This window comes from Pteropus vampyrus, unplaced genomic scaffold, assembly GCF_000151845.1.
Source record: "Pteropus vampyrus isolate Shadow unplaced genomic scaffold, Pvam_2.0 Scaffold174, whole genome shotgun sequence".
Taxonomy (NCBI): domain Eukaryota; kingdom Metazoa; phylum Chordata; class Mammalia; order Chiroptera; family Pteropodidae; genus Pteropus; species Pteropus vampyrus.
In genome coordinates, this window is record NW_011888955.1 from 1,005,517 (window position 1) to 1,017,706 (window position 12,190).

General features: G+C 38.0%; 1 protein-coding gene, 1 long non-coding RNA gene and 1 pseudogene across 6 annotated transcripts in view; 2 read left to right on the top strand and 1 right to left on the bottom strand.

Moving 5' to 3' along the window:
• The window catches only part of MYOZ2 (myozenin 2), a 25,490-nt gene extending 22,090 nt beyond the window's left edge, over positions 1-3,400 (top strand). Inside the window, exon 6 of the mRNA XM_011370771.2 lies at positions 3,004-3,400. Coding sequence (XP_011369073.1) covers positions 3,004-3,238 — 235 coding nt within the window. The 3' untranslated portion in view covers positions 3,239-3,400. The remainder of the gene's footprint in view (positions 1-3,003) is intronic.
• The window catches only part of LOC105299161, a 70,537-nt gene that overhangs the window by 50,280 nt on the left and 8,067 nt on the right, over positions 1-12,190 (bottom strand). For all 5 annotated transcript variants that reach the window (XR_896502.2, XR_002782914.1, XR_002782912.1 and 2 more), the window contains exon 3: positions 10,227-10,321. This is a non-coding gene — a long non-coding RNA (uncharacterized LOC105299161). The remainder of the gene's footprint in view (positions 1-10,226; positions 10,322-12,190) is intronic.
• On the top strand, positions 5,357-5,475 carry LOC111746096 (annotated as a pseudogene).

Below are 12,190 nucleotides of genomic sequence, written 5' to 3' on the forward strand. Positions count from 1 at the left end.
TTATTATTCCCTGTTATCCATTTTTAAAATAATTTCCATGGGGTTTTAAATATCTTTTAATAGTCATCCATTCTTTGATCACTTGATTTTCATTTTAGAGTAAAATATCTCCAGTATGCTGTCTCAGAACTACAAAAATGTAGACCTGGTGTTCAGGCTGCTTAGTGACTATTTGCCTAAAAATTAATAAATTAAGCAGTAAATCCTTGGTTTACACAAGAATACCACAAAAGCTGCATTAAAATAGTGATCATGTTTAATACTTTTACATTAATGTACTATGAAACTTTGAGTTTTCACACACTACTACAGTAATAATATTAGTATTACATCTATTATGAGTGGTACGTCTACTAGTACTTCATCTAATACTTTTAGCATTATTAGTAGTAATGCTGAGTCTTAGAACTACATCTATTCTCTAATACACCTATGGCATAAACAAGGTGTACCGCAGAATTTAAGAAGGGGTTGAATTGTGGCAGAGAAGGGAAGCTGGAGGCCCACTCTAATCAACGATATTCCCAAAGTCCTTTGCGAAGAGTAAAATGGTATTATTAGGTGGCCCTGCAGTATCACACATAATTATCAGATATTGCTGATGAAGCATGAGAGGGAGAGATGCAGTCTAGCATTCAGCAGGGGTAATGACCAGATGGGAGTTGGCGCCCAGTAGTCCCTAGGTTGACGTAACTTTGCATTTGACTATATTTAACTATTATACTATATTCAAATAATACTCTATTAAACCCATGTAACGTGAGGAAAATTAAGCTAGGAGCAAGGTTTCCAGCTCTGCTTTAGAAAGCTGTATGTTTGACTATGTCACTTAACCTCTCTTTGTACTAATTTCCTCATCTGTAAAATAAGTTCTATGATTATATGGTTAAGTACCTTCAAATATATTACATATGTGAGGTATTTAGTAGAATAATTTATTTTAATTCCTACACAATTGTTTTACATTGTTCTTTACATTATAATCAGTAATTATCATGGGTGTATTATACATCCAGCACCATTAATTTGTACAAATGCAATCCCATTACTTATCAATAAAAATAAACAAGAAACCATCTATTAACTGTGATTCTGTGTAGAATGGGCTTATTATTCACTGTGTAGCTGAAAAAGTGTAAAAATCATTTTAAGTCAGATCTATGTTGGAAGAATGTATGTTATGGATGGTATAGGAATACATGGTTATCTCTCAGCAGAATGTTCCAAACCTTTTAGTGGAAACTTTTGCTTCACTAAGTTTAACTAAAACTTGAAACTATTTTCAGAAGTCTTAAATATCTTACCAGTAGTCTCTCACCTTGAATGCTTAACATTTCTGTTCATGGGCTTTCTTTACTTTGTGTGCCGAGGGCAACAAAAATTCAAATAAACAGGATGTAGGCTCAAAGGTGCCAAAGAAAAGAACATTCTGCTTTCCAAACAGCAATCTCTCACTGGATCAGTGGTAGGAGGTAGGAGATGGGTGATGGGACCGAAGGGAATGTTTTCATTAACAAGAGAAGAAAACGACCCACAAATTGGGAGGGAAAAACAGCACAGAACCAGACAAAAAGGGAATAAAGAATGTGCTAAATGCCAAACCCAAATATTGAATTCCGACAGCAGAGAAACATTTCCTCTTTGATTTAATTCAGTAAAAATTACATTAATGAGTAAAATCCATTTTGGGAATTCATAAACACAAGATTAAGTGATCAAATTCAGCCTAAGTCTAGAAATGTCCGAGTCTAGCCTGTTGTCCCCATACACCCTTAAACTCCCAGGGCTGGACATGTGTGGCCTGGGCAAGGGCACAGCCCCACCCAGAAGGGCCATGCTTGGTTAAATGCTTTGCTCTCTGTTTTGAAATTCTTAACCATTTTTTAAACAAGGGCCCCGAGTTTTCATTGTGAACTGAGCCCTACACACCACGGGGCTGGTCCCCAGGCTCTAAGCTTAAGAAGCGTTTCCTGACCCACCAGGCAGATTGGTGCTTTATGCCCTAAGCTCCTCTGCATTCTGGATATTGTTCCCTTAGAGTAACTACCGTATTCCACAGTGCGCTGTTCTTTCTCTCACGTTGCACTCTTTACTTCTCTGTGAGCTCACTGAAGTTAAGATCCACTAAAGTCCTTTCAGCTTCGAATTCCTGGCACATAGTAGTGTCTAGATATGCTTAGATCAGTTATTTGCTGTAAGAATAAATGGATGAGTCAAAAAATGAACAAATTAATTGTACACAATGGTAAGTTTCTAAAATGAAAAAATATTGTCTTGGACATCCTGGACATCCAAGAATGAGAAGTTTTATTTACGAACTGAATCAAATTTGAGTCAAAGACTCTTCAATTCACATTAATAAGGGCCCAGGGTGATTCCTGTACTGATACAGTTTGAGGAGCACTTAAAACAGCGGCCAGTGCACAGCGTCCGGTCCCTACCTGCTAGCTCTCATTACTGCTTTGCCTTCTGAAGTTTAATAGTCATAAAGCGCCTGAATGATAATTGAAGTTCCTGATTAAGTTCTGAGATTAATGATCATCTAAGTACTCTGTCATAAGCCCTGAATGACTGACAGAAGACAATCAATGCTATAGGAATTTGGCTTAGGAAGGGGGTATGGGCTGGGAAAGCTGGCGGGATGTTAGAACTTAGAGGTGGAGTAAGGGCAGGGAGGAAATATCTTAAGCAGGGGAGCTACTGTTAGCGAAGGCACAGGCGAACAATTTTTATGATGATCTCACGGTTCAATGACTAGATTAGTTTAATCCCAAACTAAGAGTACATACAAAGGGACTTTACACTAACTTGTTATCAAATATCTGTTTTGTCATAAAGGCATGGTCCTTAAACGAAAATGCCTGTCTCAGAGGTCAAAGACTGAAAACCCTGCTAAGACTATAGCATAACATGCCTGTAAAGTCATGAATTAAGTTTTGTTATTTTCTAGCAAATAAATTAGAAAATCAGTTAATATATTCTTTTTCTTTTCATTTCCCATAGAGTTGCCACCCCATTTGGAGGTTTTGAAAAAGCATCAAAAATGGTTAAATTCTCGGTTCCAGATTTTGAGCTTCTACTTCTCAGAGATTCCAGGTTCATGGCTTTTTCCAACCCTCTCTCTGGCAGACGGTCCTTTAATAGGACCCCGAAGGGATGGATGTCTGAGAATGTTCCCATAGTAATTACGACAGAACCTACGGAGGGTACCGCCGTGCCGGAATCAGAAGACTTATGAGAAGAAAGGAGCCTGTGCCACAAACGCCTCTGAACACAAATGCTGCTGTTTCATCAGTCCACTGATCCGCCAGGCCGCTCACACTCTTCATTAGCGGCGATCATTTAATAGCGATTTAGCAAGTTTCCTTTGATGGCATTTTTGATCTCAGATCAAATACTAATAAACAACTCAGAATCTTGTTTTAAAGACTTTTAACTCACTTGTCTTTATTCATAATTTTGTTTTCACCTGGTCTAAACAATCCTGCCTTTTCACTGAGGAAGTCTGGAAGAATAAGTGACAGCAAAAGGTTTCATCTTGGTTTCCTTTCATGTGAGCTACTCCTGAATAAGTTTTTCAAATGGAATCTAGAATCGAAACACAGTCAAGACTCAAGGAACATCATGCTCCTTCCATTTTAAGGACCACGGTGTACTCACGATTCAGGTTCAACACATCCCAATGCTATATGTTGATTAGGTTCAACTTTATGTATACATTTTTAGAAGCATAACAAGTAAAATACATACTAACATACATATAAATATATGTATATGAGAGAGGGAGAGAGAGTAATTTGAATCGGCAGTTGTCTTTGCTGAATCTTTAAAATCTGCTCAAATCTAAGTACTAAGGAGTAGATGCTATAAAACATAAACAAAGACAAGAAACAGAAGAACATGAACAAATCTGAAATATCTATTATGAAGTATGTGAATATGCTGGTACAAAAGACTCGAAGCATGTATTATGAAGTATGTGAATATGTTGGTATAAAAGACTCGAGCTAATACAAAGTTATAGATATATCTTAAAATATGGCTGAGGAAGCATATAACACAGAACTGGTAAGAAGTAAATAGCAAGTCTTCCCATTTCAATTCGGTGGAGGGTTCTGTGATGGATGTTAAATGGACAAGTGTTCCATCCACAGAAAACTATCTACCAGATTAAGTCCAGGAGATAGGAAGAAGGAGCATGAATAATAGCGTAAGGAAAATGGCAAGTAGCAACGCTGCCTATTCAAAAGAATCTGTACGTAGTGTTGGGATTGGCGGTGGTTTTAATCATCTTCTAGACTTTTAAGTAGAGAGATTAAAAATTTTTTTTCTTATGAAAAATGCAACCCCTAGAAAGTAACAATATCGATGTATTGTATTTATACATATTATCATTGTAGATAATTTATATAATTTAAAATATGTCTTTAAGATATGTTAGTTTTATTTATGTTTTGGTGTTACCTGTTTTAAATAATAACGCTGGCAACTATGATAAACTCTAGATATGAGGCTCCAATCATGCGATTTTTTTTGTTCATTTTAATATTTTAAAAATAAAAGCTAGTCATATTCTCTTATGAATTTTGCTGAAATGGTTTAGTTTTTTATTAGCAGTTTGAAATGAGTTACTATTTTTCATTAAATTGGAATTTTACTGCATGGTTTCAATTATCTCCAAATAAACTCTATGCCCAGTATCACCATTCTGTCAACCACCAAAAAGGGGCCCAGCAATAAAATATGTTAGCTATAGACCAGTACTCCACAGTACCATAAAGCACTATTTAAAAAGGGAGAATCCTAAGTATTGGGTAGAAAATGATGGGCTAATCCTCTGTTCACTATTATATTTCTTGCTTTCCTGGAAGTGTTTCTTAATTCTAGCTCAGCTGTTTTGATACCTCTAGCAATGACTAAATTTCACATTCCAGTTGCTATAAAATTAAGAATTCAAAAGGAATTGTGAATGGGTTTTCCACTGACCTAAAAACCAGCTAAATCTTTCAAATGGAATCTAGAATTGAAGAAATTTGATAGTCTATTTAGAATAGCAGAAAGACTGACATTTTTTCCACCCACATTTGTATTCATGAAAAAAGAAATAAAGGAGAATGAAAATTAAAAAGAAAAAGAGATGAAAATATGTTGATGGACTATTAAACGCTAAGCTCTATACGCGCTGCTTTATAAACGCTATTTAATACATATTTTAATATTATTCTATTTTCGTAATTATCCTGTGGGGAAGGTGTTATGGAAGAAAATCGAGCCTCAGAGCACTAAAGTGAATTAGCTTAATTTTAGCTCAAAAAGGGAAGAACTTGGTGAGCCTGGCTCTAAAATACACAATCTAGCCTATGGCCATGCCACCCTGAACACGTCTGATTCCATCTGATCTTGGAAGCTAAGCAGGGTCGAGCCTGGTTAGTACTTGGATGGGAGACCACCTAGGAAGACCAGGTGCTGTAGGCGTAAAAAAAAAAAAAAAATTCACGATCTAAGAACTCATGTTCATTATTGCTCTTTCAGAATAAAATTGAGCTTTAAACTACTTTATTACGTCTAGACAAAATAATAAGAAATTCCCATTATTTTAATTAGGCAAATAGAGGTATAAACTGAGATATTTTGGAGTCAGCCTCCAAAGTCATTCGGGCACTCTTAAGCATAAAAAGCTGAACTTTCTGACTGTGTTGAAAGTGAATTAAATAAAACAAGCAATATGCACGCTTAATTATAAAATTAGAGAAAAGCAGAAGCGTACTCTCTTATTAAATCTGCTCATCTCTCTGCACAGCATCGTGCCCCCTTTTGATCAATGTAGCCTTCCTTTTGTTTCCCCTATAAGGACAAAGAAGGGAGAAAGAAGAGGAAATAAAGTGGACAGAAGTGCATGACAATTGTTCTCTAGATAACAACCAGAGTGCCATTAATAACTGGAGCTATGTTTAAAATAATCGTTCTTGGTTTGTAACTCTACACTCTCTTCGATCATTTCTCAAAGCCAGTATTTTCTATTTCTTAACTCAACATTTGAAAGGATTTGATAATTAAAAATGACTAATTATTGGTTATTACAGAATGAAGTACAAATACGGACAATTTTTAGTCAAAGTGACCATTTATTGCATCCGCTTAAAATTTTACATTTTCTAAATAGACCCATTTATAAATGTTTTAGCAGCTTGGAAATGGAGGGAGCCAATTATTCTCACAAAGGCTAATGTGGAGCAAAGTGTCCAGTTGTGAGTATGAAAAGAACACTGTGAACTTTCCAGCTCAGGGCACGGCTGTACCGGCAGACTTATTAATTCTGGAATTTCCTCACTCTGCTGCTTATGCAAGATAAAACTTGATGACATCACTGCAGTTTCTTGGCCACAACCGCTTTTTATTAAGCTTAGGGAAGTATTGCTTTGAATACCCCTTTTCTTCTGAAAAATACTTTCGACCTCCACATGCTCAATTCTGGAGAAGAACAGGCAGCTCGCTTTCTGAGAAAGGTGGAAGAGTGCCAGGCTTCTGCCAGGAGAGCAAGCAAGGAGACTCCACTCCAAACGAACCGATCACAGCACTTCACAAAGACATCGAAGGATGTTTAGGAAATTATGCTTTAAAAGGTTAAATTCCTCAAAACTAAGAACAAAGTAAGTAAAATCGTAGAAAGATTTCAGTGGCTTAACTGAAGTATTATTAGGTAAATAACAGGGTGTGCCCCTATTTAAGTCCCTTAAACAGAAGAGCTAGATTTCAACCCTGGCTCTGGACTTTCCCTGGCTTCTCAATATGATGTGCTTTCAATAGGAAGATTTGGTACACATGGCAAAGAATGAGGAAAAGCTATTTTTAAGAGATTATAGTTCTGACCCAAAAAGAATGTGCTTACTATTCAGCATTGTGTAGTATCTTGAAACACATTTCAGTGACAACTTAGGAAGGGTAGGAGATAGTGACATTTCAGGAAACAGGATGGGGAAAAGTCAAGAAAAAAAGATAAATTCAACGTCATGTCCTATTTTAAAACGGCTGATCGAAGAACTGCTATAGAAGCTGCAGCACTAGCACAATAAATAGAAAAGAAAAGGGAGAAAAGGAATGTGAGAACGAAGCAGGCCAAAGGGGAGCACAGCCGGGCCGTCCGGGAGCTGACTGTGCTATTCGGTGGCTTCTGGAGCCCTTCCCCTTAGCAGTTTGGTTCTATGTGCACACAACTGTCGGACGTGAATTGTCACCCACGTAGATGCCCTCATTACATTTCCTTTACCATCTCTCACTTGCAAATAACATATGAAAGCAGTGTATAGGAAAGTGGTGCCAGCTCTGCTAATGCACCACAAATCAGCGATGTGACCTCAAGCAGTTTACTTCATTCTGAAAGGTGTACTTTTCTCCAACTCTGTGTGGCTTCAATGCCACCTCTGAGACCTTGCCTGAACACCCTTATTTAAGGGAGCGCACTGCTAACCTCTTACTGCGCTTCTATTTTACTTTTTTCATAGCACTTATTAACCTTAGTGTAGTTAGTTAAATAAAAAAAACAAACAAACAAACAAATAAATCTGAATTATGGGGCTAATATTAAATAAATACATGAATCTGAATTATGGGGCTAATATTAGCATCTACCTTTAAAATACTGCATAATAAAGTACATTACCCGACATATGATAAAGGCTTGTTAATATTAGCTGTTGCTATTAACAAAATAAGATATTATCAAGACCATACAGTAAGAGAACAAAAGCATTTAGAACTGACTTAGATTACAGGTTACACTGGAACTGCTTCCAGATAAATATACTTTGCCTTGATTTGGAACTAATATATGTTGGAACAATGAGAACATTAAATATACACACAAGAAACACGAAGTGGACTGACAGCATTAGCTCCATTCTCCAGACTCAAAACTGCAACGAAGGGAGCCTGTTCAGGGTCTTGCTAAAATATTATTTCTTGTGAGCATCTGCATATTTTCTACGTCACTTGAGAATTTAAAAAAATCAATATGGTGGACACTTCCCTTGATCACTGTACCTACCTTACCTCTACAGAAACACCTTACACAATCAGAACAGAGTTCCCATGGAACTGATGGCTACAAACCCTTCATGTTTTAAAAAACTAAAATGGCTTCCCATTTAAATGCCTGTTTGCAATACTTTGAATCACAAACACATGTCACTTGGATTCTAATGCATTGGCACAATCACATCTAAAGTGTAACGAATAAAAACAATTACCCAAGTCCCTTTCTTGGTGGCAGCGGGGGGGCGGGGGGACGGGCTGGGGGGCGGAGCGGATTCCACCCTGCTTAATGACATTAGGCATCTCGAAGTCACGACCAGGGAAAGGAGGTCATTCTTCTATAAAATACCGGAAAATCTCCCTAAACGCAATCAACCTTTTCTTCTTCTCTCCCTTACCTTGAAAAGGCAGGAGGAATACTTTCCGACTTCTACTCTCAAGCATTAAACTTATAATGCTGGTGACTGAATGTGTCTAGCCCCCTAAAATTGGTATGTCGGAACTCTAACTTCCAGTGTGATGGCATTAGGGGGTAGGCCTGTGGGGAGTGAGTTGGTCATGAGCATGGAACCCCTATGAATGTGATCAGTGCCCTCATAAAAGAGACCCCAGAGAGCAATGTCGCCTCTTCCCCGTATGAGGACACAGAGATAGCCCTATCGGCACCTTGATCTTGGACTTCTCATCTTCTAGACTTGATCTTAGCCAAAAAGCCAAGAAGTGATTCCCAGTTTCTGGAACTGTGAGACATAAACGTCTATTGTTTATAAACCACCCAGTCTATGATATTGTTACAGTAGCCCCAACAGATACACAGCAACACAGAAAAATCATCATGTTGTCAGATGTACATACTGATATGGTTCGTGATCATAATTATCAGAATGTATTAGACTATACTATTTGTACAATTCCACACCCCGATGCTTACTTAAGTGTCCTCTATAAGCATAGCAAAAAGATATTAATATTTTGAATATAATAAGAACGAGTTATTATTTTGCCAAACACAAGTTACAAGTACTGTGTAAATAGCATAATGAAACACTCTCTTTGGTTCACAACCATCAGACTAAAAGAACTTTAGAATTTATACTATTGTGAAATATTCTAGATCAATTCCCCTCATTTACAGAATGGGAAGTTAGATGAGAGGAGCTAAGAAACTAGCCCAGTCTCACGCTGTGGGTCTAAAATTAGGAGCCAAGAACCCTGCTTCTGCTCTAACGCTCCTCCGCCTGTCTTACTCTTTCTCCTGTCTCAGCTGAGAATGCAATGTCTACAGGGCAACAGTCCGCACATCTGGAGGCAGCCTGGAAATGAGCTCGCGTTTACCTCGCTGTGTAGAGACAACCGTAGTCTGTATACCCTACTTATTAAGCACAGAGAAATAAGGCTGGATAAGGGGCGATGCTAGTGAAACGTGGAGCCAGAGATGGGAAAGCCTTTTCTACCATGTTAGGAAGTTTTACTTTTACCAGTAAAAAACTGTCAATGTGACAGTATCAAACCAAAATACTATTTTCTAACTGGAAGTAAATTTCTATACTGTATTAAAGAGTAAATATTGTCCCTTCCACTAGAAACCTCCTGCTCCATGTCTTTCTAACTGTAGTCGTGTTCTGCTAAGGGGTCAGGAGATCAATTCAGTTGGTTATGATCAGCAGCTTTTTAAATGAAACAGGATAAAGTAAAATAAAATGTCAGAGTATGTCACTCACATGCATGTTCATGTGAACTGGATCACAGCTGTTTGCTGTTAGGGACTGAAATGTTACCATTGTTTTTAGCAACTGAAATGGCTTCCCTCCTTCACATTAAAATCATTACACCTAATTTAATAGAGTTCTTCGGAATGAAAAGAATTTGAAACAGTAGCAGAACATTTTAATCAGAAAAACTTTGATTTAAAAATGTACGAGAAGGCTTTAACGCACACGGCAGGCCTATTGTTGCCGAGAGTTAGTATTTTCCTAGCCAACTTCAGTTTTAGGGCGTTTCATAGAGAAGAGAATGAAAGACTCAAGAGCACTAACGGTTAAGAAAAATAAACTCAGTACTACAGCATTCCTGCCTTCATATAATTCTTTGAAGTTTTTCTATCACCAAATATTTTCCAACAATTTTATTACTGTATAAAAAAAGCCTTATTTTCCTCTTTTCTTTTGACTGTGAATTCCAGCAAGGAAGTTTACCATGAAAACACAAGTGCCCTGGAAGTTTCTGTCATCTTCAAAAGAACACGCTCTCCAGGGTAGCTTCCTTTGGGATCGGTACCTCAGCCAGTGTGCTATGAGCAAAGACAGAGTGTTATTTTACTATCGTATTTTTTAAAGAACTACTTAAAAACCAGTTAGTACAGACGCACAGTTTTGTGTGTGTGTGTGTGTGTGTGTGTGTGTGTGTGCGCGCGCGCGCATACATGTCACAGGGACAGATTTGTCAGGTTCCTGAGGGGGTGGGAAATAAACTTGGTAAATTTCCAAACACTATAGTGTTTTTCATAAAGGACTTCCATGACATCACAATCCAGAAAGAGACAACCTGCATTGTGAAACGCTCCTGACTTCCTCCTGCGGTCCCCTTCTGTCGACTCTCAGAAGGGTACAAAGGTGCCAACGCCTGGATACTGAAGGAATTCCATGCACTTTAACAGCACTGTCTCTCGTGAAACTCAGAATGTTCCCGGGACAGTATCCGATGCCAGGCCGTTTGGGAAGTGGACGTGGCCCTGGCTCCAGCAGTGCCCAGCAGAGCTTGGAAACCGCCTCCCTGAGTATAAGGCTCCCTGTCTGCACAGTGAGGGATTTTAACGAACCAGTCTGAGGTCCTTTCCGTCTCTAAGAGTCTGAAGAATCGTTTCTATAAAACCTTTTATGAAACTTGTTTTATAAAAACATTAAAGAGATATTTATGAATAGAAATCCTAGTGAATGGCTTAAAGACAAAACCTCTAGCTATTTCTGGCCTTTACTTCTGGATCTATTAGTAGAGTATAGATGGCCTTCACTCATTTCTACCTACTTGCTGTATTTCCATGGCTGTGACTGGAAAGAACTGATACGTTCTTTTCTTTAGTCATTCAGCTTACATTTATTGAGTGCCTCTTCTGTGCAGACACCATGCTAGGTACCTCACTTTCACTGTCTATAAATATTACATATTAATAGCTAGATATTAATATTTTAGGGTTGCTGGGAAAGTTAAGTAAAAATAATCTGCATTAAAGCACTTAGTTCTTGGCACGTAGTTTGGAATTAAATAACAACTGGGAACAGACCCTGAACTTCAAATCTTTAGCACTCACAAGCATGTGGTCCACTCTTTTCATTTATGAATTAGGAAAGAGAGGTTAGAAGAAGTGAACTGACCAGCCCACAACCACACGGCTACTTGTTAAGAAGAGTTTCATGATTCTCTGTCCAGTGCTTTTCTATCCTATCAGGTTGCTTCTGAACACCAGCAATTCTACTACTCTTTCTCTCAGATTTCAAAACATTGCTCCCCCCTCCTGCCAAAAAAACATAGGAATAAATCCCCACAAGGGGCTGGTTGGCAACCTACTAACCTTGTTAACAGCTATCGGGTTAGGGATCTGCTAGGGTCCCCTGATACATACAGATGAGGACACTGAGGTTTAGAGAGGTTAGTAACAGCTCAGGACCACACACAAAGAGTAAATGGTAAAGTCAGGGTTTGAACCTAGGACTGCCCAGGTCTAAAGGCCATGCTTTTTATGATACCATGTTGCTCTCACACATGGTCTCTTCTTGGCTTTCTAAACAGTTTTAATGCTGCCATTCAGGTTAACTTTGGCCACAGCTGGAGCTGAACATCAGGAATCCAGCCTACTTCAACATCTTCCTCAATGATTCAGCTGAAAACAAAGAAGGTAATAAGCCGACAACACAAAAATCTAGGAAGAATAGTGAATCTCATGTAAGATGTAGACTAAAACTTCAAAACCTAATAGGATGTGTTAAAGAAATGAAAGAAACAGATGATGATGAAACTGCTTGTGTTCTGAGGCAGTATAAACATTTATGCCTAAAAAAATGATGTCGTTAAGATTTGGGAAACCTGGCTTAATACCAATTCATAAAAACAAAATAATCAAATAAAAAAATTCAGTTTTTGAACATGAACTTCCTTTGGCTAA